The 27,892-nt window shown below is 45.5% G+C and overlaps 1 protein-coding gene across 12 annotated transcripts in view; it reads right to left on the bottom strand.

The window, feature by feature from the left end:
- Positions 1–3,322: 3,322 nt before the first annotated feature.
- Positions 3,323–27,892, bottom strand: part of ZNF84 (zinc finger protein 84) — a 44,833-nt gene continuing 20,263 nt past the window's right edge. For 7 of the 12 annotated variants that reach the window (XM_079149425.1, XM_079149426.1, XM_079149428.1 and 4 more), the window contains one exon: positions 24,121–26,436. In XM_079149425.1, the coding sequence (XP_079005551.1) occupies positions 24,455–26,436 (1,982 nt within the window). In that variant the 3' untranslated portion in view covers positions 24,121–24,454. The other 5 variants (XM_079149424.1, XM_079149423.1, XM_079149422.1 and 2 more) reach the window with 5 other exon arrangements.

Raw genomic sequence — 27,892 nt, 5'->3', positions numbered from 1 at the left:
GCCCCTCTTCCTCAGATTCTAATGCCCTGGAAACCAAACACTGTAGGCGTGTACTGTCAGACCTTATTGTATGTACATGACGTTCTCTTGATAAAAACTGAGCATCTATTATTCCATGTTTTTAAAGCATGTGGTTCTAGGTTATCCTACAGCACACCGCACTGCAGCACACACAGTGTGCATCTTCCTCCTTCGCTGGTTTGGTGCACTGCTCCCAGGCGATCCGTCTGAGGTGCTAATCTGATCATATCCCATTTCCCTTTTAAATCCTCCACTGACTTCTCATCAGATAAACTCCTCGGGCAAGACCTGGCCCAGAGGCCCACCTACCTTTTCAGCCTCCGTTTTCACCCTCCTCCTCTCTGCGCTATCACCCTTCCCCAACCCTGGCCCCAGGTCCTCTAGATGTTGTCTCTCCAACAGCTCGCCATTGCCTGCTCAGTTATCTTGCCCTCTATTCTGTAAGTCATGGTAAGACAGGAACTTTGTGCAACTTGTCCACTGCTTAACTCTTACATCTTGACCAAAGTAAGTGTTCAATTAAACATTTAGGGTTTTGTTTTACTTACTACTGTAGCAGTCTAGCTTCACCTTTTAAGTGAATGTCTGAGGTAAAATCGTATGGAATTGTTATCACTTCCTAAGCACTAGAGTCACACTCCACACAGCAAGATGTCCCACCATGACAGGCAAACGGAAACCAAGACAGTCAGAAAAGTTCAGTGGTTTTCCCCCTTTCCTAGCTCCTCTTCTCTTCCATCACCCCACTCACCCCTACACTGGGTTCTGCAGTTTATTTTTCATTGGTCACGTTGCTGTGTTATGTATTATGATATTAGAAGGAATGAGCTGACCAGCACTGGCAAATGCAGTGTCCTCCTTTAGGGTGTCAACGGAAGCATAAATTAATCCAATACTCCTCCTTTACTTGCAGCTTTGGTTACCTGCATTCATCTGTGGTCTGAAAATGTCATGTGGAAAATTATGGAAATAAACAATTAAAGGTTCTGTTCTAGGTTTTCTCTTGTCACAGTTGCATGCTGGGGGGGAGCCTAGGGCACTACCACTGATCCACACCCTGATCCTTGTTCATAGGTGTTGAATCGCAGTGTTGAGTGGCCTGATCCAGCCTGGGACGTGAATCGCTCCTCGTCCAGCACGTCCATGCTGTGTGCGCCCACCCCTTAGCTGCTTTAGCCCTCTTGGTTATCAGGTGAACTGTCATGGTAATATTCAAGAAACCCGCATTTTCCTCAGTAAATGGTACGCAAACACAAGAGCCATAATGCTGGCAATTTTATTATGGCTGTAGCTCAGTGGTTGTGTGCCCCTGCCTTCAACACCCACTACAAAAACGGGTGAGGGCAGTGGTAGTGAGAATAAGCCAAGTCTGGCCTGCAATCCCAGCTCCTTGGGAGGCTAAGGCAGAAGCATGGCAAGTTCAAGGCCAGCCTCAGCAACTTAGCTCAGCCTTAAGCAACTCAGCGATACTGTCACAAAATAAAGAATAAAAAGGGCCAGGGAGGTGGCTCAGTGGTTAAGTGCCTCTTTGCTCTGATACTTCTTCCATCTCTTCAGAGGGATTTCACGGTTTTCCTGTCCTTGGCTGCACATTTGACTGATGAAAGCTCTTTTAGGCATACCTAAGCAACAAAATTTATCCCACTTTCATGTTTGTGGGTTTTTCAGGTCCCCTAAAACATTTGGTTGCTGCTTTCCAAGAAAACATAGAAACTGGGTCATTACCACACCACCAGCATTTACTTCACTCACTGGATACATTGTTGCTCTCTCCCCTTATCCTCCTGCTTTCAGAGTAACTTCCTGTTTCAGTGCTGAAGCTTAGTTTAATCTTCTTTTGGAAGACTTGTAAAAACTAAAACACAGTAACACAGGGCAAAGTGTAGTGTCTGTGAATTTTCTCCAATAGGACACACCTACTCACACTGCCCCCAGATGAGCAGAGAACCCAGTCAACACATGCTCCACTTCCCTGGCACAGCAAGGACCCCACGCTCTTTATTTAGCACCCTCCTCCTTGTGCTGTCCCATGCTTCTTTTGTTTCACTTACATTCTAAACTCCATATTGAGAACCAAATATAATTATTAGTATCATTAATATCAGAATTGACAAGTTTTTTATGAAGGTTCAGATACTAAACATTTTAAACTTCACAGGGCATATATAGTCTCTATTGCATATTCTTTATCCTTTCAAAAATAAAAAAAATAATAATAAACAGACATTTAAAAGTGTGAAAACCATTCTTAGTTCACAGGCCCTGATCAGGCCATGGGCCACAGTTCCCAGCATTTGACTATATTTCGTACAAGTCAGATCCCACTAAGCAGAGAGAGCAGGGTGGATCCTGGATCTGGATGAGACAATGGAATATATTTAGTATACCCTTAAATAAATAAAACATCGACTTAAATAATGTGCTTTCACGTTCTCCCTAATACTGACACCTCGGGTAACCTGATTTTCATCCTATTTCAGAATACCAACTACCTTAGAAACCAAGTACAATGCTGGGCACCCATTTCTGTCCAGGCATGCTTCTCTCAGTGTTTGAGCCACACTACAGTTAAGATCAGTATCAGCCTCTCCTAAACAAATCTTATGCAAAGCTTTGGGAAACTTCGAAATGTGTATACAAAAATGGCACACCTGACAAAACCTTCCAGAAAATGCAGCCCTTCCGAAAATGCACACTAAAGTGTAGTGGCATGTATAAATAAATAAATACTTATTTATAATAAGAGCCTTATTTAAGGCTCTTCAGGACCAGAATTATTCCAGGTTTCAGCTCCTAAAAAATGACTCTGAACTGAGATATCGAAATGTGTCCCTGACAGTACCTCCTACAGACGTGTGCTCGCTGCAGCCACTGCAGCCTCCGTGCTCCAGGAGGTCCCTCCTGCTCACTGACTCCTTCTACGAACCCGCTTACCTTGCTGATCGAAGCAAACTTACCCTGAAGGGTGAGCTGTGCCGGCTGGGCAGCTGATAACGCCAAAAGGGTCTCACACGCACCTGCAAGAGAACTGTGCTCTCTGAAGAGGAACCAGAAAGGAAACTGCCTGGGCAATCTGCTGTGTGCACCTTCCACGTCAGACTGTCTTCATCAGATTCGAGGATAAACATGAATCCGCATGACTTTAAACCCACTCTCTCTCTTATCTCAGAGTTACCACCAGAAGACGCCTCAGGCTTCTGTTTGTAGGTGTTCCTATGAGAGCACAGCACTCTTCCTTGCGAATGTCAATACTGCAGCAGTTATACTTTCAGATTCACACACACCGTGGAAGACGAGCAGGTACAAGATGAGTCAGTATAAGACAAAAGGTTTATTCATTCTCTTGAGTTCACTTTTTTAAAAATCCCATCTCCCCCAAAATGAGACCCTTTCCCACACTGATTCTATCCAAGATGACTCTGCTCACTATAATGGTAGTTTTTCAGCATAAGTCCCTCATCTGAGTTTCAGATATTGCATCAAGTCACCCCACAGTCACTGCAGAGTTGCTTTCTCTCCTTCAAGAGTATTTAAAATTTCAATAAATAAATATTGCATAGAAAATACAGGAATTCCCAATCACTGTGTTTCTATGCATCACTTCATTTTATGTATTTTCTGATGTCCAAAGTGCCCTTTTCTAAAGCTCTTTTCCTACCATACATCTGTCCTGGCTGAACTAAGATGAAGAATGAGGACTGATAGCTCAAATAAAAGCTTCCTCATATCTTAATAGGAAGGAACTTATAAATGTGGAGTAAGAGACTCTTACCGAATGAAGAGCTTTCTCAGTGTAATCAAAACTATCTCCTCAATAGTGATTTAGTCTTCTGATGTTAGAAAGAGAACGAGCAGCTAGAATGGCTTTCCCACATATTCCTGGGACTTTTCTTCAGGATGGTGAACAAAGCGTGGACCACATCTTCACATGCATGTAACGTTTCTTTCCAAGGTGTCGGAAGTGACAGTGAGGCATTACCTTTTGCTGTTTACGGATGCGTAAGTTCTCAGGTTTTCTTCACAGTGTGATTCACTGGTGTTCAGAAAGAAAAGAGAGGTAATCACACGAATTCTCATGATCACTGGGGCTGTCCAGTGGGTGTGTTCTCTGATGCGTAGCAAGGTTCGAGCTCCAGCTGAAGGGCTTGCTGCACACTTTGCAGACATATGGCTTCTCTCCGGTGTGAGTCACCTGATGCAGGATGAGGGAGAAGCTCCTGCTTTGTCCTCCTTTGTCGCACTGGGCGCAGGCACAGGGCTTCTCTCCAGTGTGGGTTTTCACGTGCTGCATGAGGGACGCGGGCCAAGTGAAGACCTTACCGCTCTCGTCGCACTCGAGCTTGCCTGCAGCGTGGACTCTCTGGTGTCTCCTGAGGAAGGAGTGGCAGCGGAACGCCCTCCTACACTCGGGACACTCAAAGGGGGTCTTGGTGGTGTGGACGCTGTGATGCCGAGCGAGGTGCGAGGAACGCCGGAATGCCTTCCCGCATTCGGCGCACTCGTGAGGCTTCTCAGCAGTGTGCGCGAGCTGGTGGCGAACAAGCTCAGATCCACTGCCAAAGGCTTTCCCACACTTCCGACAAAGACGCTGCTTCTCTCCTGCGTGGACGCGCTGATGACGGGTGAGGTTCGAGGCTCGGCTAAAGGCCTTTCCGCACTCGGCGCATCCGAAAGGCTTCTCCCCAGTGTGTGTCCTCTGGTGCTCCACCAGGAAGGAAAGGTAGCTGAAGGTCTTGCTGCAGTCCTTGCACTCGTGGGGCTTCTTTCCAGAGTGGGTCATCTGATGCTTCACCAGATTTGAGATCTGGCTGAAGGTCCTGCCGCAGTCCTTGCACGCGTAGGGCTTCTCTCCGGTGTGCGTCCTCTGATGCAACACGAGGGAGAAGCGCCGGCTGAAGGCTTTCCCGCACGCGTGGCACCCGTAGGGCCTTTCCACCACGCTGATGCGCAGGGGTCGCGGCGGGGCTTCCCGGGGAGGGCCTGCCGCTCTGCGGGCCCGTCCCTGACGTCCCTGCAGCACGCCAGCACCACCCCCGCACTCCCAGCGTCCTGGGACGCTGGGACGCCCGGGGCCCTGGCTGAGCATCCCTCCCACCACCCAGCACTGAGAGGAGTTGTCCTGAGTGACTTCTGGAGGAACCTCTCGAACCTCTCCACTTGACTCTGACTCTGAAAGACATAAAAACAAAGCAAATAAAGCACTTTTTTTCTGTTTTGAGTAAATTTAAAAGCCATCCCTTTTATTTATTTACTTATTGTGAGATAGGGTCTTACTAGGTTGCCCAAGCTGGGCTTGAACTCATGATCCTGCCTCAGCCTCCCAAGTAGCTGGGATTGCAGGCCAGACTTGGCTGGTTCTCACCACCACTGCCCCCACCTGTTTTTGTACTGGGGACTGAACCCAAGGGCATACGACCACTGAGCTACAGCCCCAGCCCTTTCTATTTCTTATTTTGAGACAGGATCTCACTAAGTTGACAAGGCTGGCCTCAAACCTGCAATCCTGCCTCAGCCTTCCTTTCGTGCCACCAAACCCAAATCTGCCATTCCTCCCTTTTGATGAGAGAATTGCAGGGGTGGGGGGGTGAGTAAAAACAAACTCAGCAATTCCATGGTTTTCATAGAGGCCACACTTAACTGTGAAGTCTGAGCGGTATGCCCAGAAATTTGGAAGAGGCATAAAAAGAGAGATGTAGTTGCACAAGGGGAAAGACTGCATGTAAGTAACAAAGGAGAGGGGAACACAGACACGACTGTCAAGGGGACAGGTGATCACGAAGGACAGGGTTCGGCTCCTCTTCTCTATTCAGACTGCATTTGCTGCCAGAATTGTCTGAAAAGTGGCAAGTTCATAATGCTGCTAATAAACACTGCAAGTGCTCTTCAGGTCCCACGGGACGCCCAACAGTTAGGTTAGTGCCTTTTGGAACATCACACAATAGTTATGCTAAGTGGAAGGAAAGAAGAGGTTTCTCTGAGAACTGCTGTCTCTGATCCTCACTCTGACTCTGCATTCTGAACCGATGGGAGGCTCAATTTGGGCGCAATAGTCTTTCCATCCAATACCTTTCACAGACTAGCACAGGCTTTGATTTCCTCAAGGCTGAATTTTAGGAAGTGACTTCATTTTTCATTTGGAACAAAATTTTATAACATAAAATTGTGTCTGTTATGTTCTTTGCAGTCCTAGGGACTGAACCAAGAGATGCTTTACCACTGAGCTGCATCCCCAGTCCTTTTTATTGTTTGAGACTCATTATGTTGCCCACACTGGCCTTGAACTCACCATCATCCTGCCTCAGACTCCCAGGCTTCTGGGATTACAGATATGCACTACCAGGTTCAGCTGAAGGGGTTTTTAAACAGTACATTCAAATCTTCACTGGGCATGGTGGTACACGCCTATAATCCCAGTGTCTCTGAAGCAGGAGGATCACAAGTTCAAGACCGCCTCAGCAACTTAGTGAGACCCTGTCTCAAAATAAAAAACAAAGAAGACTGAGGACATGGTTGAGTAGTTAAGCACCCCTAGGTTCAATCCCTGACACCCAAATAAATATGTGTGTGTGCATGTGTATATACATATACATACATATACATTCAAATTCTCATTCTTAGGAAATACACAATTATGTAAGACTGTGATATGTACAATTTATTCTCAAATGTTTCAGGAAAAATCGTAAACCCAATGATAAGGCAAGTGTGGTCATATGTGAGCAGTGTAGGCCAAGGGCATGCGGGCATTCTTGGTATTATTCTTACAACTTTTCTGTAATTTTAACATTACTTCTCAATAATACAACAACTTTTCTGTAATTTTAACATTACTTCTCAATAATACGATTAAAAATGCATCATTCTCCAGGGCTGAGGCTATAGCTCAGAGGTAGACCACATGCCTATCATCAAGCATGAGGCCCTAGGCTCTATCCCAGCACCACAAAAAACAAAACCAATTCATTTTTCTTTTGAACACAGTTTGATACACTTTGTTTGGGAAGGAATGCTATTCCATATTATCACTCTAAACTTTTAGGGAAAAGTAAACAGACATATGTCTTTAATACCTACGTTAGTAATGAATCAAGATCTGCACCTATGCAGTAAGCCCACAGAAATACAGGATGATTAGAACAGGGCGACAGTGATATAGCTGCTAGAATAATGACCTCAATAAAGAGAAAATTAAATTCCTTTCCTGCCTCTCTCATAAGCCAATTTCATATCTTCTGAGCATCTGAGTAAGAGCCCTAGGCTTATTAACAAATTCTCTTCAGGAGCCGAGAATATCAGTAAAGAGAACACAGAAAAAAACATTAGCTAATGATATAAGACCACTGCCACAGAAAAGGAAGCCTTCATCAAGGAGACTAGTTGGAGCCGAAATTCCAGAATAAATCTGCACATTTAACAACACTGGAAAAAGCTGTGGGTGTTAATTGCATAGATCTAGGATCATTTTTGCCTTATGATTCCCCAGAACATTGAGTAAAAAACACAACCAAGAACACCAGGTTCAAGATATCAACAATATTATTGAGGCAGGGTAATCCCAGCTACTCAGGAGGCTGTGGCAGGAGCACCTCAAATTCCAGGCCAGCCTAGGCAACTAAGCAAGACCTTGCCTCAAGAAACAGAAAGGGCTGTGACTGTAGCTCAGTGGTGAAGAGCCCCTGGGTGCAATCGCTAGTACCAGGGGAAGGGGAAGTGTCAAAGAAAAGAAAAAGAAGAATGCGGAAAGAAAAACCACGCTAACACTAACCAGATGAAAGCAAGAGAAGTTACAATAATTTCAGATAAAGCAGACATCTAAAGGACAGTGCATAGGGATGAACAGTCCTCGAGGCTCGGGTGTAGGCAGAGCACTTATCTAGAATGACGAGGCCCTGGGTTCCGGCCCTGGGACCTTAAAAAATCGTTAAACGACAAAAAACAATACTCCTAGAAAACATAACAATTCTCACTGTGTAGTCACATTACAACAGAAAATCAAAATAGGCGAGGAGTTTTAGAACCAAAAGGAGAAATAGAAACAGATGAATCCACTATCACAGTTGGAGACATCAACACCTCCCTATCAGAAATGTACAGATCCACAGGCAGAAACTAAATAAGCACACACACTCAACGACACACACTCGACCATACCTTTAACATACTAAATATAACTGTTATACCGTTCATGCAAAAACAGAGTACCATTTTCTCAAGCTTATGTGGAACATTCACCAAGGCAGATCACAATCCGGATCATAAAACACACAATGCATTTGAAAGGATGGAAACCACAAAATGTATCCTCCCAAGACCACAGCAGAATTAAATGGAACAAAAATCAGCGGAACAAGAAATAAATAACAAGGGTTAAATGGAAAATTCCCAAATACATGGAGACTAAACAATAAACTTCTATAAAAACACAGGGGTTAAAGGAAAAAAATCTCAAAAAAACTTCAAAATATTTTGGAACAAATGAAAGTAAAAATAGAACCTACCAAAATCAGTGGAATACTGTGAAAACAGTGTTGGAGGGAAATACATAGCAATGAATGCAAACATGTATTTAAAAAGAAAGATCTAAAATCAATCCACCTTAAGAAGCTAGAAAAAGAACAATATAATCCAAAGTAAGCAAGAGAAATAAAAATTGGAGCAGAAATCAATGAAATCGAAAATAGGATAGTGGATAGGGAAAATAAAAAAGATAAATAGAAAGATTCTAGCCATGCTAACCAAGAAAAAGAGATATGATACAAATGACTAATTCCAGTGGTGAGAGGGCCACTTCAGGTCCCTGAACATCACAAGAACAGTGAAGACTATCGTGAGCAACTCTGTGTCGATGGATTTGATCAACCCACATGAGACGTCCCAATCGCTTAAAAGACACAAACTGTCAAAACTCACACAACTTGAATAGGCCTTTATCAGTTAAAGAACTACATCAATAATAACCTTCCCAAACAGAAAGCACCATATTCAAATGGGCTCACTGAAGAATTTTTGCCAAATTCTATACAGTCTATTTCAGAAGATAGAAGCAAAGGAAATGTTTCCTAACTCATTCAGGAAAGTCAACGTTACCCTAAAACCAAAGATGTTAGAAGAAAAGAAAACCATAAGCCAGTGAACATAATGTAGAAATCTTCCAAAGTAGTTGGCTCTCTGAATCCATTAGTTCCACATCAATAGATTCAACCACACATCAAAACATTCAGGAAAAAATTACTGAACACATACAGACTTGTCATTATTGCCTGAAAACAGTACAACAAAGGTTCACATAGAATTTGTATTGTATTAGGTATTATAAATAACTTAGAGATGATTTAAAATATACAGGAGGATGTGCACAGTTCAAACACGATGCCATTTTATCGTAACAGCCTTAAAAGCATCTGCAGGCAGTTCCTGGAACCAGCCCTCCATGTGTCTGAAGGGATAACTATATCAGCAAATCAAATCCAACAATGCATAAAAAAGAACCGCACCCCAGCACCAAGTGGGATCGACTGCAGACATGCAGGGCGGGTTCAGCATTTGAAAATCAATTACTTTAACCTAACACATGAAGCAGACATCACACATCAATACATACTAAAAAGCATCTGCAGAATCCAAGACTCATTCAGGATAAAAAATCTTGGCAAAACAGGAATAAAGGGGAACTTCTTCTGCTTGATTATAAATAATCCACAAGACCCTATCGCTGACATCACACATAAGCAACGGTGTACCTCCGCACCACCACTGTCCAACAGGACACTGGACGTCCTAGCCAAGACAAAGAGACAAAAACAGAGTGCAGTCACCAGAGTCCACAGGACACTGGCTCCAGGACACGCTCTGGACAATAAGATCCACGGCAGCTCAAGTGCCTTCACATACAATGTACCAGTGGAGCAAGGGATGCCACCACAGGGGAAGCTGTGTGTGAGGGGACAGCGGGATGGGACGATTGTATGTTCCATGTTCCACTCGATTTTGTGAACCTAAAGCCATCCTAAAATACAGCTTATTATTTTCAAAAAATCCTTTCAGTATTTACAAGAAAAAAATCAGTCTAGAAAGGTTTGGGGTGTTTTTATTTCTACAACAAAGTTTAAGTGATATAAATGCACAAACTCACTGGCTTTCCTGTAGAGAAGCAATATAACTTGGTAGAAAAGAATCAGGAAAACTGGTTAAGGAAAAAAACTCAGTAATAAGCACACAGGGAAGGCTGGGGATATGGCTCAGTTGGTAGAGTGTTTGCCTCCCATGCACAAGGCCCTGGGTTCAATCCCACAGGGATTTTACAAAGAAAATTCAAAACTTTAAAAAGCTCTCCAGGTAACTCCTAAGTATCCAGTTTAGCTCAACATCAGCAGCACCTGGTAATTTGTTAGAAGTGAAATCTGGCACTCTACCACAAACCTAGTAACAGAATTTGTGAGTGATGCCCAGGAAAATGGGTTTGATAGTTCTGCAGATGGCTTTTGTGCAGACTAAACCTTGAGAAGTATTATAATACCTTTCTCCAGCTCCAGAAGTGATACTCAGTTGCCCAGTGGATTTATACACTCACTATCTCACAGAAAACCAAAACACAAACCGATACACCCTTTAACCCCCTTCACAAACTTGCTCATCATTCCTTCTTAGGAGATAGTAATACCAAGCAAATGAGTGATATCAACCTTCTTCATGTCCAGTCATGCTCATCTAGTCAGTTACTATGTCCTCTGGGTTCTACATCCTTAATTTGTGACCAATCTGTCTGCCTCCCTCTACTACCTAGACATCCTGTTATCATCTTATTAAAGCTAGACTAGGTTATGGCAAAAACTTCTAAATGTAAAGTGTTTACTTTAGCCAGCTGTGGTGGTGCTTGTCTGTAATCCCAGTGTCTCAGGAGGCTGAGGCAGGAGGATCTTGAGTTCAAAGCCAGCCTCAGCAACTTAGCGAGGCCCAAAGCAACTTAGCGAGACCCTGAAAAGGGCTGGGGATATGGATCAGGGTTAAGCGCCCCTGGGTTCAATCCCGGTACAAAAAAAAAAAGAATGTTTACAATTATACATTATTACTGTGTGTGATATTTCACAATAAAGGGTTTCCAAAAAAAGATATAGAGCCAGGCATGGTGGTGTACACCTATAAATCCTAGTGGCTCAGGAGGCTGAGGCATGAGGATCCCAAGTTCAAAGCCAGCCCAGCAACTAGTGAGGCCCTAAGCAACTAAATATAGGGAGACCTTGTCTCAAAATAAAAAATAAAAAGGGTTGGGGATGTGGCTCAGTGATTAAGCACCCCTGAGTCAATCGCCCCACAAAAAAATATATACCGGAAAAGCCAAATATGGTGATGCACACCTGTAATCCAGATCACTCAGGAGAATGAGGCAGGAGAATCACAAGTTCAAGGCCAGTCTAGCCAACTTTAGTGAGACCCTGTCTCAAAATAAAAAATAAAATAAAAGACGGGGTGTAGATCAGTGGTAGAGGACTTGCCTAGCATGCTCAAAAACAGGGGTTCAATCCCCAGTACTGGAAAAAAAGACAAAGTTCCCAGGAGCTGTACTTCAGTAGTAAAATTGGAGCAATTCCCCCATGCTTTCCCTTTTTCTTACTTCCCTAATACATGATCCTATTGGTTTTGGTTTTTCTGTTTGTTTTTATTGCAGAAAAGAAGACAGACCGGCACATGCCTGTCATCCCAGCCGCACAGGAGGCTGAGGCGGGAGGACTGCTAAAGCCCAGGATTTCCAGATGAGCCTGGGTAACAGCAAGACCCTATGTTAACAAATAACTAAAAGAATGAAATCTTAGAAAAGGACAGCTTTACAGTTCAACTTGAACTTGAATAGTCTCCTCTGCCTGGTCACCTCTTGGCTTCACACACCGGTCCCTCCTCCTAAGGCCTTCTCTGTGCCTCAGGCACTGACCCCACCCTCCTCACAGCCAGAGCTGTTTACTACTGCTTCCTAAACAGATGTTCTTCCTTTTTCCTCAACAGGAAAATTCTCTAAAGGTCACTGTGCCTCTAGTAGACCTGATTCAGCACCAGCTACAGAGGTCACAGAACTTTTTCTAAACATATACAAATATAGATTCATAGATTTTTTTCCACAATGAATTTTCAGAGTGGGGCATGGCCATAGTTATTTTTAAAGAGTTCATCAGTCGGGTATGGTAGCACATGTCTATAATCCCCGTAGCTCGGGAGGCTGAAGCAAAAAGAATCACAAGTTCAAAGCCAGCCTCAGCAACTAGTGAGGCCCTAAGCAACTCAGTGAGATCCTATCTCAAAATAAAAAATAAAAAGGGCTGGGAAATTTGGCTCAGTGGGTATGCACCTCTGGGTCCAATCCCTGGTACTAAAAAAACAAAAACTAAAAAAGAGTTTGATAGCAATTGCACTGTCATCCAAAGGTGAAGAAGGTTTTCAGATCAATTCTCAGTTGATTTTATGGCTTCGATTTTTGCTTCTTAATGTAAGATGCCTACATCTACATCTCTAACCTGAACTTTTTTCTAAGATACATTCCAACATCCTGTTGCTAGACACCTTCACTTGAAAATACACCCTCTAATAACATCAAGTGTATTTAAATTTATTTGTCATCTTTTTTTCTACAACCAGCCATTTTCCTGTCTTTTGTTTTTATTTCTATCCCTACCCAAATTATTCAGGCCTAAAATACCAACTGAAATTCTTTTTCCCTCATTGTGGAATTGCTAATCTGTAACTAAAATTCTTTAAAAATACACAAAGGCCATAAATTCTATGGTAGTTACTACAATTTTGTATGTCCTTTAGTCTCTGTATTGCCTAAGAGAAAGTCTTGACATGATTTCAGTAAACATTAAGATGAAACATAAATAAATGAATAGATCATCAACTAGCCAAAGAAAGATGAATCAATCTTTCTAAGATGATCAAAAAGAGCAGCACTAAAAACTATACGTGGCATTTAGGCAACAGAAACATGCACTAATTTGAAGAGAGGAGAAACCGACATGGAACCACTGAGCTAACCATGTGGATCTGTGAGGGGGTGGGAGAGAGCACGGGAGAACTGGGGCTGGGCCTGTGGGCAGGCCCGGGACCCTAGCGGCCCAGCAGGCAGAGGCAGAGGAGGGTGAGTTGGAAGCCAGCCTCAGCAACTTACCAAGACCCTGTCTCTAAATAAAATTTTAACAATAAAAAAGGGCTGAAGATGTGGCTCAGTGGTTAAGTGCCCTTGGGTTCCACCCCTGGTACCAAAAAATAAAAATTAAAAAATATGTATATACATAGAAGAATGGGTCCCTGTGGCGTTGTGAGCAAGACCTCATTGTGGCCACACCTCTGGTATGTTTGTGCAGGTTCCCACGAGCACGTGGAAGTATCTCCTTCTCACTGGCTCGCCAATGCCCTTTGAGGAACTCTCCCTGTCCGTCTCTACCTCGCTCACCTGAAGGGAGATCTCTGCTCACGTCTCCTTCTCCCAGCCAGGGCTCTTTCCCTTGTTCCAATAAGGAAACCACATCTGGCTTAGAAATGGAAAGACCTGCTTACAGAAAACAAAATAAATGCAAAATCAGTCCTTAAACACCAAGAAAAAAGTGGCCACTAAAATAAATATCAGGGTTGGGCTCATGGCTCAGTTGGTAGAGTGTCTGCCTACCATGTGTTGAGGCACTGAGTTTGATTCTCAGCAGCACATAAAAATAAATAAAATAAAGGTACTGTGTCTGTCTACAACTAAAAAAAATTAAAATTAAAATAAGTAAATATTAGATTGCAGTATGAAAAATTTCTGAAGATTCAACTATGTTCACTCCCCATCTTAAGAACTAATTTTTAGGGCTGGGGAGATAGCTCAGCTGGTAGAGTGCTTGCCTCGCAAGCACAAGGCCCTGAGTTTGATCCCCAGTACCGCAAAACAAAACAAAACAAAAAAACTAATTTTTAAAACCCATTTCCAACATCCATCCTAAAGATAAAATCACGACTTGATGGCGACCCGAAGAACACTCACCCAGGGAAGACAGATGGCGGTAGTTCTCCAGCATGACACATCTATACAGATCTCTCTGAGTAGGCTGAAGCCAGCTCCACTCCTCCTGGGAAAAGTCTATGGCTACGTCTCTGAATGTCACCGATCCCTGAAATGACATACAGATATCTGCATACCAGGACCTATGCCTCTGAAGTCCCTGATCACAGAGTGAAATGAGCCTCGGTGTGGAGAATGAGCAACATGCACAAGTAGTGACAAGGAGAGATTCCAATTCTAAGCAAGTACTACACAACGAACAATCTGGCCCCCCACCCCACGCGAGGGATCCAACCCAGGCTTGAGCATGCCAGGCACAAGCTGCACCATTGAGCTATGTCTCTCAGACCTTGTTACTTTGAGAAAGGGTGTTGCTAAGCTGCCCACGCTGACATCAAACTTAGGATCCTCCTCGGGTTCAGCTTCCTGAGTAGCTGGGATTATGGGTAATGTCTGACTGTGCCGAGCTTATGTATTGTTTTGTTCAAAAGAAGAAAAACCGTAAGTGATTTGTCCTAAGATGATTTAATTTTGTTCAAGATTTAGGGCTATACATGTGAACAATGAGATTCTAGTTGAAAAAAATTCTTAAGATATTACATTTTATGCTGGGCACAGTAGAACACACCTGTAATCCCAGTGACTCAGGAGGCTGCAGCAGAAGTATCACAAGTTCAAAACCAGTCTCAGCAACTAGTGAGTCCCTGTGCAACTAGCAAGACCCTGTCAAAAAAAAAAAAAAAAAAAAATTTTTTTAAAGGGGGCCTGAGATGTAGGGAAGTGGTTAAGTATCCCTGGGTAAAATTTCTGCCTCCCCCACCCCCACAAAAAAAAGACATTACATTTCACGCAGAGTATCAAATAAACAATGTATGTTTTCCTTAATAACAGCCTGTATTTTAAGATGTTGTGGTCAGCTTCCTGGTAATAACTGGCTGTAGCACATAGCCGCAACACTTTTGATATGGGACATGTGCACTCACAAGTTGTGAAGCATAACAGCAGTCTTAACAACATCACAGAACAAGCAAGATAAGCAATGTACAAAGAGTTCCAGGAAGGAGCCTAAATTCCTTCCCTCGGGGTTGGGAGAATAATACACAAGCCTCTCTTTAGAGGCTGGTTTCACACTACTTAAGTGATCCACATAACTACAAAGTATGAATGAGAATTTAAAACATCCCAAACTAAGGGCTTGAAATGGAGGTCAGTGGTAGAGCAGGGCCCTAATATGCGGCAGGGCCTTAGGTTGAATCTCTAACATAGCCATAAATAAATAAATAGATTCGAGAACTACTGGCAGCACCAGATTTATGGCAGTTATTTCTTAGCTTTAAAGTTTTAAAGAGTGATAAAAGGTTAACTCATAAAGGAAACAGTAACATCTGCCAGATGGCCTCTGGATTCGGAGCAAATATAACGAAAAGTAGGACAGACACGTGGGAGCGAAGCCTGGTGCACTCATTTGGAATGGCTGACCCTGTTGTGCCCACCCCTGTGAAACGCAATAACCAGACAAACGTTTGGCCCAAATGAAATCAAAGTAATCAGTGTTTTTTGACAAAGACACTTAATGTCAAATCTGAGAAATGAGTTCCGTGGCTTCAGGAATTTTGCTCACTGCTCCATCCTCAAGGCAGGAGGGGTCGTGCGTTAGAATCGCAGACCCGGGTTCCTGATGCCGAAGGGAGAAGGAGACGTGAAGGAGACGTCCCTCCAGCAAGTACCGGGTCCCACCGGAGCCACTGACGAGCTGCTGAAGACGTTCGCTGATGACATGGGGGCACCCGGGCGAGCAGCCGCTGCAGGGCTGCCCCAAGGCACGCGCTCCTGCGCCAGCTCCTGCCTCTCCCCGCCGCCCCGCCTGCAGTGCAGGAGCCCGCCAGGGCACAGCTGCCGGTGCTTCTCCGACTCTCCGCAGGCGACCCGAGTGTGAGCCCGTTGCGCACCCGAAGGAAATGGGCGTCAGCTTACCACAGACATGGTTCAAGAAGGGCCGGGAAGAGCGGTAGAGCGCGGAGCGGATCCGGTCGCTGGCCGCGGGCCTGAGGCCGGCGGGTGCTCCTTCTGCGCAGCAGCCTAGCCAGGACACTGCTCCCTCCGCTGCGGCGCAGCGCAGTCTTCCGCCTGGAAACAAGGCCAAGGGGACGGGTCTCCAGCAGGACAGCTTTGCAACAACCAAACATCGGCCTTTCCAGCACCAGCACAACCACAATCAAGTCTCGGCTTAGAGCCCACCTCTTAGAAGCTCTACTACGACTCCCAGCCTGCCCCGGGCCCTACCAGGAAACAGGAGCCCAGAGGCCCCGCCTCCCATACGCCCTACTACGACTCCCAGCCTGCCCCGGGCCCTACCAGGAAACAGGAGCCCAGAGGCCCCGCCTCCCATGCGCCCTCCTACAACTCCCAGCCTGCCCCGGGCCCTACCAGGAAACAGGAGCCCAGAGGCCCCGCCTCCCATGCGCCCTCCTACAACTCCCAGCCTGCCCCGGGCCCTGACAAGAATGGAGACCCAAGAAGCATCCTCTCTGAGGCCCCCTCCTGACCCGGGGACCGAAAGCCAGAGCCCAGAGGACCACCCGCTGAGGCCCTGCCACAGCCGCCGCCTGCCCGGGGCCGACAGGAGGCGCGGCAGTGAAATCTGCTTCGCCCTCGGGAGTGCAGAAGCGGCAGACTCAGGCAGAAGACAGGCTGCGTGCGACCTGAGCGGCAGGGTGAGTCGGCATCGAGGAAGCTAGCGGCGGCCCGCGCCCTTCTCTTCCTGGACGCTTACGCCGCGGAGCAGGCGTCCGCCTCCAGAGCTGCCTCCCGGCCACCTCCTCCTTCCAGGAGGGAGTTTTAAATTACACACAGGAGGCGATAAAAGGGAGGACATGCACCTCGTTCAGAGCACGCACAAAGAGAAAGACCTCGAAGCACAAATGGCTCAGGCAGTGAAGGAAGACCCAGCTCGCGCAGGACCGGTCGGTGCCACGACCTAAGCGCTGGGAGAGAAACACGGCACAGCTGGACTGTGAATGCGACGACATTTTTGATGTTTCTGCGTCAGTGAAGAAAGCAGGACTTGACCCTGCACAGCTGGGGAAAATGGAACTGTATCCGCCAAACAAGTTTAATTATACAGAGAGAGAACTAAAGTATCAAGTGGAACGTGACTATTTTAAAATGAATTGAAAATTTCCAAAGCACCATCAATCTGTCACTAAGTACAGATGGTCACACTTAATCTCTTCTGACGTTCAGTGGTGTTTGCTTATGTTCTTGTAATATTTTTTTAGTTGTAAATGGACACCTTTATTTATTTATTTGTTTGTTTATTTATATGTGAGGCTGAGGCTCAAACCCAGTGCCTCATCACATGCTAGGCAAGCGCTTTACCACTGAGATATGACTCCAGCCCCTGTATTCTTGTAATTTTAAGTGACAGGATAGTGGAATGAAAGTTTTTTATTCAGAAAAAAAAAAAAAAAAAAAAAAAACCTGGAGGAGTGCTTGTGGCTCTGTACTCAGGGTCAGGCAAGAGGACTGAAACAGGAAATTGCATAGAGAGAAGTTTAGTGATTTGAGGGCTGGGCTGTGGCTCAGTGGCAGAGCACTGGCCTAGCACATGCAAGGCACTGGGTTCAATTCTCAACACCACATATAATTAAATAAATAAATAGATGTCCATTGCCAACTAAAAATTACGAGCTCGATACTCAGATGCTCCTGGAGAAAAGAAAAAGGTGACAGAGTGGGAAAAGTTGAAGTGCTAAAATCTTTGTGGAAGATGGGGTAGGAGGGAGGACAGCCCCCTGGGAGTGACCAAATTCTCCTGGGGTGTCCTCAGGGCCTGACAGACATGAAATGCCCCACCACAATACACCAAGTGACTTGGCTACGACTGCCCGTGAGGGGCTGAGCCAGGCTGAGCTACACTGAGCCCACAACGTCCACAGCTGCACTCTTGTGTCACTGATGGCCGTTTGTTGCCCTGTGCAACTGGTCAGACAGGACAGCCTCAGTTCTGCATAGAAGTGAGGCAGCTCACTTAAGGGTGCCTTGACAACCTGACAGGACAGCACTCCTGGAGATGCACGTAGCTCTCCACCTGTGGAAGGAGAAGCGGCCCAAGGCGTGAACACACATGGACTTGGGTACACAGTCTAGCTGGCTGGCACAGGGCCTGGAAGGGAAAGGGCCGACTGGGGCTGCAGTCAACAGACCACATAGGTGGACATGCGTGGAGGTCTTCATGTCACACACAGATGCTGATCGGAGAGCACATCATGGAAGAGGCACCAGAAAGCCCTGAGAACAAGATCTGGCCAGGGGCCTGCCACCATAGCACTGGCCCAGCTGGCTCACAAAGAGGCAGCTATGGGGCAAAGATAGGGCTTTTGTGCTGGTGCACCAGCAGAGTCCTGCTTTCCAGGGCTGTTTTAGCCACTGTCAGCAATGAACATCCACCAGAGACCATGGCTGTGCCCTCAGAGGCACCAATCCTCAAGGACACCAGTGGACAGCAGCCTCAGGTTGGCTGTTTTGGTTGAGAAAAACCAGTAGTTTGTTCTTATAGGTCAGATTCCAGGGAAAGGTTTTCTTCCCTGAACACTGGGCCAATTACAAAGCCTTACAGAGTGCTCCATCACCATTTTGGGGACCCAAATAACAGTGCATCAGATGAGGGGATCCATGTTGAGCAAAGGAAATGCAAGACTATGCTCAAGACCCAGAGTCCACTGGACACAGCACACTCTCACAGCAGCTGCCAGTGTTCTGGAGTGGTCTGTGGAGGTGTGCCCACAGCAACGGGGCAGGCCAAGGACAGCGTGGTACTGCACTCTCAGAAAGAATGCACAGGTCCCCACACACTTGGCTGAGAGGAGGACACCTGCCTCTGTGACCACGGACCCTCTGGGGAGTGTTGTACTTCAGTGACAACTGTGGGCTTGTGGGGCTCAAGTTCCTGACTCCCTTGCACCACAGGTCAGAGCAAGTATCGAAACCATGAACTACAGAAACAGTGGGAAGTCTGTGCTCCTTGTGACCAGGACAGGCAAGTCTTGCAGGGCTGCTTGACACTGATCATCAGGAGGTTCAGCAGCTGTCACAACACAGCAGGAGCAACAAGACTGGATCAGGACCCCCCGGAAACCTCTTGGGGCTTCCTAGCTAAACTAAAATGGTAAATGGCCAGAGACAGCAGCTTGGGTCAGAGAAGGGCATGGCTCAGACCCTGCAGGGATTAGGTCATGCCAGAGGCCATCATGGAGCGCGTAACAGAGACAGCAACCACAGCAGGAGGAACTGTGGCTTGCCTACTCATCCTCCTCAGTCTGGGGTCAGGGCCCCACTGGAACCCTCGAGCACTTGCTTCCAGAGCTGACTTAAGATAGGGGGTCTAAGCAGAGGAAGGACAGACTGCAGTCCCCAGAACCCTCAAGGAAGAATGTGCTGTCGAGTGGCAGAGGGTGCTGTCAGCCAACATTCTACCACCTTGTCCAGGTCACCTGAGGGCACTAGGGCAGCCTGCCCCTCATGAGGGCGCTGAGCTAGGCCTGCCCACCTTGGCCCACGAGGACATTCTGCTGGACATTTACTCTAGGTTCCATGGGCTTGGGACAACCTAAAGTGCAGTTTGACTTTTTCCTCTATTTAATCCTTTCTTACTCTGTAATTTTGCAGCTGTTAATCTCAGTGAACACCTTGTACCCCAAACTCAGTGCCTGCCTCCAGAGAACCCACCTTATGACAGCCTGACCTCCTGTTAGTGGGAATATTTGGATGTAAGGAAAAACACAACATGAACCAGCTAAAGCAAACATGAGGATTTATTAGAATACTTGGATTATCTCAACACTCAAAGCATGGAAAGGGCAGAATGGATCTGGACATCAAGGCAAGGAGAAGCAGGTACCAGACACAATCAGGACGCTTTCTGGGCCGTGCTTCCAGGCAGCTTCATTCTTCTCTACTGCAGAGCACATTTCTCCATGGAACAGACAACAGCCACTGTTAAATATTATAGCTCCAGCAGCTAAATGTGTATAGACAAGAGTCATAGCTTTCCAGAAGCCTTCTAATGGAAAAGATAAAACATACAATGATTACATTGTCACAGTAAGAAATACCTGAACAGGTTCATAAGCATATGCATGGGATACTGGATACGCATTAACAAGGAACAACAGCATTTTGTTTGCAATATATTTGCAAAAACAAAAAAGAAAACAGAATACGGAAACCTCAAGGAACTGCACATGGTTCAACAAGACCAGAAAAGATTGCATAGTAGGAAAACAGATGCTCAGAAAGGATAAAAAAGATAGGCATGGGTTTGTATAAAAGTCCTGGCATGCTTTAATAGGCATGGGTTTGTATAAAAGTCCTGGCATGCTTTTATGACACCATGAGCCCACAATAAGACACGCACTATTTCAACACGGGAATATGTAACCAAATTTGCATTAAAATAATCACTACATCTAAGTGTGAAAATGAACTAAAAAGAATGAAAGCAAGGTGCAGAAAATACGCATGCAACTGCAAGGGCTCTGGATAAATTAACGAGCACTTAGAACAGTATTTTCAGGAGCTATGCACCTGAAAGCCTGCTGGTACCATACGTGTAGACTAGCAAGCCCACTGAGATTGACAACCTGGACACATACTGCTGTAATAAATAACCAAATGACTGAAGAAGTCTTGAGGGTGGATGCCAAACGCCCAGTGTTCTGTACTCTGCTATTCATGATAAAGGCATTGCTAGATAAATACATGTAGTATTTCGTCTCAGGCAATGATCTTCCAATCAGCATCAAGAACTTATGGTTCCTCAGATAACTGTGGCAAAGCCCACCAAAAAAGTGCCAAACAGAAGGCACACCCAGGATAGGTCTCAAAATGCAGACTGGCCCTCCAAAGAGCCCCATTCCTTAGCAAAAAGAGTACAGTATAAATCGTTTTTGTAGAACTGCATACAATTCCAGGTCTGAGGAAGAACCTGGTGACCAAAGAGGATAAGAACAAGCAATGCGGGACTGGGGTTGTGGCTCAGTGGTAAAGTGCTTGCCTAGCATGTGTGAGGCACTGGGTTCAATTCTCAGAACCTTATATAAGTGAATAAAAATAAATAAGTAAAGGTCTGTCAACACTTAAAAAAAAGAACAAGTGATGCTTTCCTATATTTAGTATTCTCCATCAGTATTGCTTATTGTGTTCCATGAAATCACAAGTATAATCAGTTTAACATTATTATTACTTATTATTGTTTTGAGCTGGGGATAGAACCCAGGGGTGCTTTATCACTATGCTACATCACTAGTCCTTTTTTGAGACAGGGTCTAGCAAAGTTTCTGAGGCTGGCCTCAAATTTTCAATTCTCCTATTACAATCTCCCAAGTAGCTGAAATACCGGCCTCTGCAACCATGCCCAGCAAAATTTCCTTTTTTTAATAGCTTTGTTTTATTTATTTTTTTATGTAGTGCTGAGGATCGAACCCAGTGCCTCACCCATGCTAGTCTCCCAGATTTCCTTCGTGATGTGGGGTCTACAGTAGGAGTCAATGAGGGAAATGTAGAGTGATGTTTTTGTAGTTAAAGCATTGGAAACATACACTAAAATCTCTAATTCCAGAACTGGAGCTCCACAGGGACACAGAGAACGTGAAGTGCCCCAAAGAGGCCTCACAAAGTTAACTGGGCACACACCGGTGTCCTGCGGACCTGGGTCAGCATCAGCCCTCCCAATGACTGCAGCCTGACTCTTAAAAAGCTGCGGGGTTGTTCTGGTTTTGGACCGTCAATCAACCGGCTAGTGCTGAAGTTCCACTACCGAGTGAAGGGTTAACTGCTTAATAGTTTATTAACTATTATGGTTAACTACTGAATAGTTAATGGAATGATCTAGAAGTAAAATAAACAAACTTAGGACAGACTGCTGACTCAGTCGAAGACCTAATGAGCCAATTCCTATGAGTAGGAGAGACCAAGGGGGATGTAAGGGAAAAGAGGGAAAATCACAAAGCAGAACATCATTCTGTTATTATTTGTCTATTTACAAAGGTTTGTCTCTCTCCTCTGGCAAAATAACTTTCAGGCATTAAAGAGAAAAGTAAGAATGACATAAACTAGAGGAAGAATAAATCAGGAAATTAGATACTTTAAAAATTACTATCGACCAGGAATGGTGGTACCTGCCTGTAATCCCAGTGGCTCAGGAGGCTGAGGCGGGAGGATTGCAAGTTCAAGGCCAGCCTCAGCAACTTAGTGCCCTTGCAACTCAGCAAGATCACGTCTCTAAATAAAAAATAACAAGGGCTGGGGACATGGCTCAGTGGTTAAGCGCCCCTGGATTCAATCCCTGCCCAAAACACACACACACACGAGAGGGACTGAGGTCAGTATAGCTGAATGAAAGAACATCTGCCTCTCATGCCAAAGGCCTTGTGTGTCAATCCCCAGCATCACCAAAAAACAAACAAACAAACAAAAAATTACTATGAGAAAAGAGTGGGGACTATTTGGATGTTGAAATTCTGTTATGTTGGTTTAGAAATTTACTCTCATTTATCTAATGTCTTAACTTCCCAACCACATTGCAAAATTGGTAATTAAAAAAAATATGATTAGAATTGAAAGCACATAAACTATACTGATAAAAACAATTTCTGTGTAAGAGAAGTCTTGAATTTCCCAAGTTTGGAATCAAGCTCCACGTCAGACTTTTCTGAACATTACAAAGAGAATGCACTACAAATTCTAATTTAGCTAAGGGATGCTAAGTTCCCACAGGAAGTTCCCACAGAAATAATGGAGCTGGTGAAAGAAGGTGAAACACAAGTATGGCAAATGCAGAAGTCACAGAAATCTTGTTTCCTAATACTTGTCCAGTCGTCACAGAAACATGCAGGAAGGCAAAGGCGGCTTCCCTGAATGTTAACAGAATATTTCACCACAAAATTCTTTGTATTTTACATCTTCTCAACTCTCACTCTTAAATAATTATTTCTCCAACTAATTTTTTAAAAATATTTCTTTAGCTGTAAATGGACATGGCATTTTTATGCATTTACTGTACGTGGTGCTGAGGATCGAACCCAGTAGGCAAGTGCCCCACCACTGAGCGACAGCCCCAGCCAAGCACCTCACGAGGTGTCCTGTGAAACACCAAGCACAGCCGCAGCACAGCAGCCATGTGTCATCACAGCGGGCTGAAGGCACGTTGTGCCTGGGCTTTGCAGCACTAAGCAGGAAGAAGGGTGGCATCCCACCAGCACTGGGCAGAGCCTGACACAGCCGTCCTTCAGGAGCCTGCGTGCCCAGGACTACAGCTCACCACCCTTTCTTCAGCATCTTGTGCCACTACCGCCACTCTTGGTTGCTGCCTCTGCATGTGCACTGACGGGATTTCATATGAACTGTTTCTCAGATGACGAGGGCACTGGAGACCAATGAGATATCCACTTGCTACTGAAGAGGGAGGTCAGTATTAACAACAGATCCCTGCAGATGCCAACAAACAGTAAAAAATAAGTGTATTATTGCTGCCCAATCTATTGATTCTAGCAAAAAGCCATGTTAAATCAGTTATCCTTTTCACAGTGTTCAGAAAAAAAAGCCAGGGATATGTAGTGTCTTGACACACATCAGAGGCACTATAAGCTATGATGCTTCATGCCTCCAATTACATAAAACGACTACCTGCAATGCCCAAGTACAAAGTGTCACATGACAGGACAATGAGTCATGAACACCACTAAGAAACCTCCTATTCAGATGTTTCAATGATTCAATTTATTCACATATTTTTAAAACTTCCTACTTCAGAGGAAACACCTGTCATCCACTTAGAACTGGGACTGTTCATTCCCATGTCGTAAGTGTGAGGTTTCATAACAACATTACTCCAAGGGCGCACGTTTCCAAGGTCATTCTCGGGCTTATCTACAACATGGACTCTCTGAAGTACACACTGTGTGGGTGCGTGCCCCACAGACAGTGATGTCACAGAAATCCATTCCTGGGGGCATATTCTCGTGCACAACAAGCTCTTGTTCCTCCATGAAAGTACTGCCTCGCTTGCTGTACCCCAGTGGACTGTTGAACAGCTGATGAGATCTGACCTCTGGAAGGCTTTCTGATATCATGGGATTTCCCTTGCTGGGATTTTCCACTGCACAAGGCTTGAGCACTGTTTGGGAGGTTTTTGTGACTCACTGCATTCGTAGGTTCATTCTGCTCCATGAAGGCTGGTGTGCAGGCACGCTCGCCTGCTTCCTGCTGAGGCCTTTCTCTACGTGGCTTCGTTTACAGAGTTCTGATCTGAAGGACACTCTGATGCATAATGTGATGTGCCTGTCATCTGAAAAATCACTATAACTGCATTTTCTGAAGTACAATGAGGTGAGATCTGGGGCAGGGGCACACCTAGGTCATCCTCACTGTGTGAGTTCTCTGATGATTAATGAGCTGGGACTTCTGTGGGAAGGCCTTCCCACACTGACTGCACTGGTAAGGCTTCTCTCCCGTGTGGATTCGCTGATGATTAACGAGCTGTGACTTCTGAGAGAAGGCTTTCCTACATTCAGTGCATCCATAGGGCTTCTCACCCGTGTGTGTCCTCTGATGTGGGATGAGGTGTGACTTCCGAGAGAAGGCTTTGCCACATTCCCTGCACTCGAAGGGCTTCTCTCCTGTGTGTATTCTCTGGTGGTTAATGAGACTGGACTTCTCCCTGAAGGCTTTTCCACAGTCACTGCATTCGTAAGGCTTCTCTCCTGTGTGAGTTCTCTGATGTCTGATTAGCTCGGATTTCTCAAAGAACGCTCGCGTACACAGACTGCACGCGTAGGGCTTCTCTCCTGTGTGAGTTCGCTGGTGCGTGTTCAACTGAGACTTCTGGGAGAAGGCCTTTTCGCAGTCTCTGCACTCGTAGGGCTTCTCTCCCGTGTGAGTTCTCTGGTGAGTTGCAAGACTGGACTTCTCACCGAAGGCTTTCCCACATTCTGTGCACTCGTAGGGCTTCTCTCCTGTGTGTGTCCTCTGATGTGAAATGAGATGGGACTTCTGACAAAAGGCTTTCCCACAGTCGCTGCACACGTACGGCTTTTCTCCAGTATGAATTCTCTGATGATTGGTGAGACTTAACTTTTCACTGAAGGCTTTCCCACATTCGCTGCACTCATAGGGCTTTTCTCCAGTATGAGTCCTCTGGTGCCTAACGAGCTGGGATTTCCTGCTGAAGGCTTTCCCACATTTACTGCATGCAAAAGGTTTCTCCCCTGTGTGTGTCATCTGGTGTGATATGAGGTGTGACTTTTGGGAGAAGGCCTTCCCACACTGGACGCATCCATGTGGCTTCTCTCCAGTATGGGTTCTCTGATGGTTAATGAGGCTTGACCTCTCTCGAAAGGCTTTCCTACATTCACTGCATTCATAGGGTTTCTCTCCAGTGTGCACAGTCTGATGTCTGATGAGTTCTGATTTCTCAAAGAACGCCTTCCTGCAATCAGCACACCCATAGGGCTTGGTTCCCGTGTGAGTCCTGTGATGGGTGACCAGCTGCGACTTCCTGCTGAAGGCTCTCCCACACTCCCTGCATCCGAAGGGCTTCTCTCCCGTATGGATCCTCTGGTGGTTGATGAGGTTTGACTTTTCGCTGAAGGCCCGCCCACACTCGCTGCACCCATAGGGCTTCTCTCCCGTGTGCGTCCTCCAGTGAGAGATGAGGTGCGACTTCCGGGAGAACGCTTTCCCGCACTTGCCACACTCGTAGGGCTTCTCTCCTGTGTGTGTCCTCTGGTGGGACGTGAGCTGAGACTTCTGGGAGAAGGCCTTCCCACACTGGCTGCAGCCGTAAGGTTTTTCTCCTGTGCTGGTTCTGTGATGTGTGACAAGCTGTGCCTTCTGGGGAGAGGTCTTGCCGCAGTCGCCACAGCCGCAGGCGGCCTCTCTCACGTGTCTGCTCTGATGTTTAATGAGGCTGGATTTTTTACTGAAGCGTCTCCTACATTCACTGCATTCATAGAGTTTCTCCCCTAAACGAGTTCTATGGAAAATGACAATCTGCGACTTTTTAAAGCTATCATTACCACATTTATCACATTCATAGTATTTCAACCAAGAATCAGCTTCCTCAGGTTCAGCGCTGAGAAACAATTTATCAAATACGTGAAAGTCATCTGATTCCATTCTTCCATAATCTGCTTTTGGAATAAGCAAATCTAAATGATGTCTTAAAATCAATCCATCTAAGTCACTTCCATTGTTTGATTTACTTAAAGGAACAAAGTTCATGCTTGGATTGAAATGTTTTCCAAATGCATCCCATTCGTGACCTCTTTTCACATTTCTGAGCTTGTCTTGGTCGTCCTGGTGCCACACCATGTGCCCACCTACGTGCCAGACTTCTATAAAGGAAACAAAACACCCGTTTGGTTGTGCTTGACCAAAAAACACCAAAAATGTTGTGCTGACTGCTTTGTAAGGCTGAGCTTCTGAGTATGAGATGACTCCCCAAATGGAATGCTTACCCTCCAGGTACTGAAAAATACAGGAAGCAGTGAAAACAGAACAGACCTACACTTACCTTTGGCTCTTGCCAGGCGTAAGTTTATCAAAGAAAAACGTGAAAAGTGCAGGAAGACCCAGGCGTGGTGGCGCACGCCTGTGATCCCAGCAACCTGGGAGGCAGGAGGATCACAAGTGTGGGGCCAGCCTCAGCAATTCAGCAAGGCCTAAACAGCTTAATGCGACTCCAAAGTAAAAAACAGAAGAAGTGTGGCTCAGTGCTCAAGCACCCCTGGGTTCAAACTCTAGTACCCCACCACCACCAAAGAAACATGCAGGAAGAGCAATCAGAAGTAAAGACGGGAGGCTGGAAGAAGCACCTCACTCAGTGCTCACTCATTGCACACCGTGGGACTGCAACCCAGAAGAACCATTAGCAGGAAAGACAGGGAACAGATGATACAAAACACAACCAATGATGAATGAACTGGAGTGACTGCCTACAGCCACTTCAGGCTTTAAGAATGGGAAATACTGCGTGTATTTTCCCCCTCTGCAGGTGCTCTGGAAGTTTGATTTAAATTTGCCACACACATCTCCCACATTACTACCAACAGACACTTGTTCCATTCACCACATTTCAAAACACGCCCACTTTCAGGCAAACTCTCAGGCACAGAGCTTTGAAATCCACACGACAGCTCGCTGATATTGCCCCAAGACCTGAGTTCCCATTTTTTAGAATGTTCCGAGTTGGACAATAACTTTTTATGTCGCTCTATTTCCCTTATCCTCATAATACAACCACATAATGTAACACTCATTGCTGTAAGTGCTCTTCAAAAGGCCTGCATTTCAATAAAAACTCAGAATTTCTGTGAGGTCAATTGAGTCGTGAAACACAATCAGTAATGTGAAAACTTTGGTTTTTTTTGTTGTTTGTTTGTTTGTTTTGGTACTGGTAACTGAACCCAGAGGCACTTTACCAGAGTCACATTCCCAGCCCTTTCTGTGTATTTTATTTTGAGAGGGCCTTGCTAAATTGCTGAGGCTGGCCTCAACACTCTGATCCTCCTGTGGGATCACAGGCATGCACCACCAGCAGGTTTTACCATCTTCTAAACACATCTTCATCTCATTACATCTTCCAATCTGTGCACGGACTGAACTTTCAAAAGTGTAATGAGGTAATTTTATTTTCATTTAAAATTATGAATCAATCCTAACTCCTCTTGAGTGCGTGTGGTCCTGGGAGCTAACCCAGAGCCTGCCACAGAGCAGGCGAGCACCCCACCTCTAGGTCACATGCCAGCCCTCCCAGCTCCTTTATCGTGCCTGAGTGGGCTGGCTGCAACT

Source organism: Sciurus vulgaris (genome assembly GCF_902686455.1).
Source record: "Sciurus vulgaris genome assembly, chromosome: 8".
In the NCBI taxonomy this organism is placed as follows: domain Eukaryota; kingdom Metazoa; phylum Chordata; class Mammalia; order Rodentia; family Sciuridae; genus Sciurus; species Sciurus vulgaris.
Note: the sequence above shows the minus strand (reverse complement) of the source record. Positions and strands in the feature narration are given on the sequence as shown.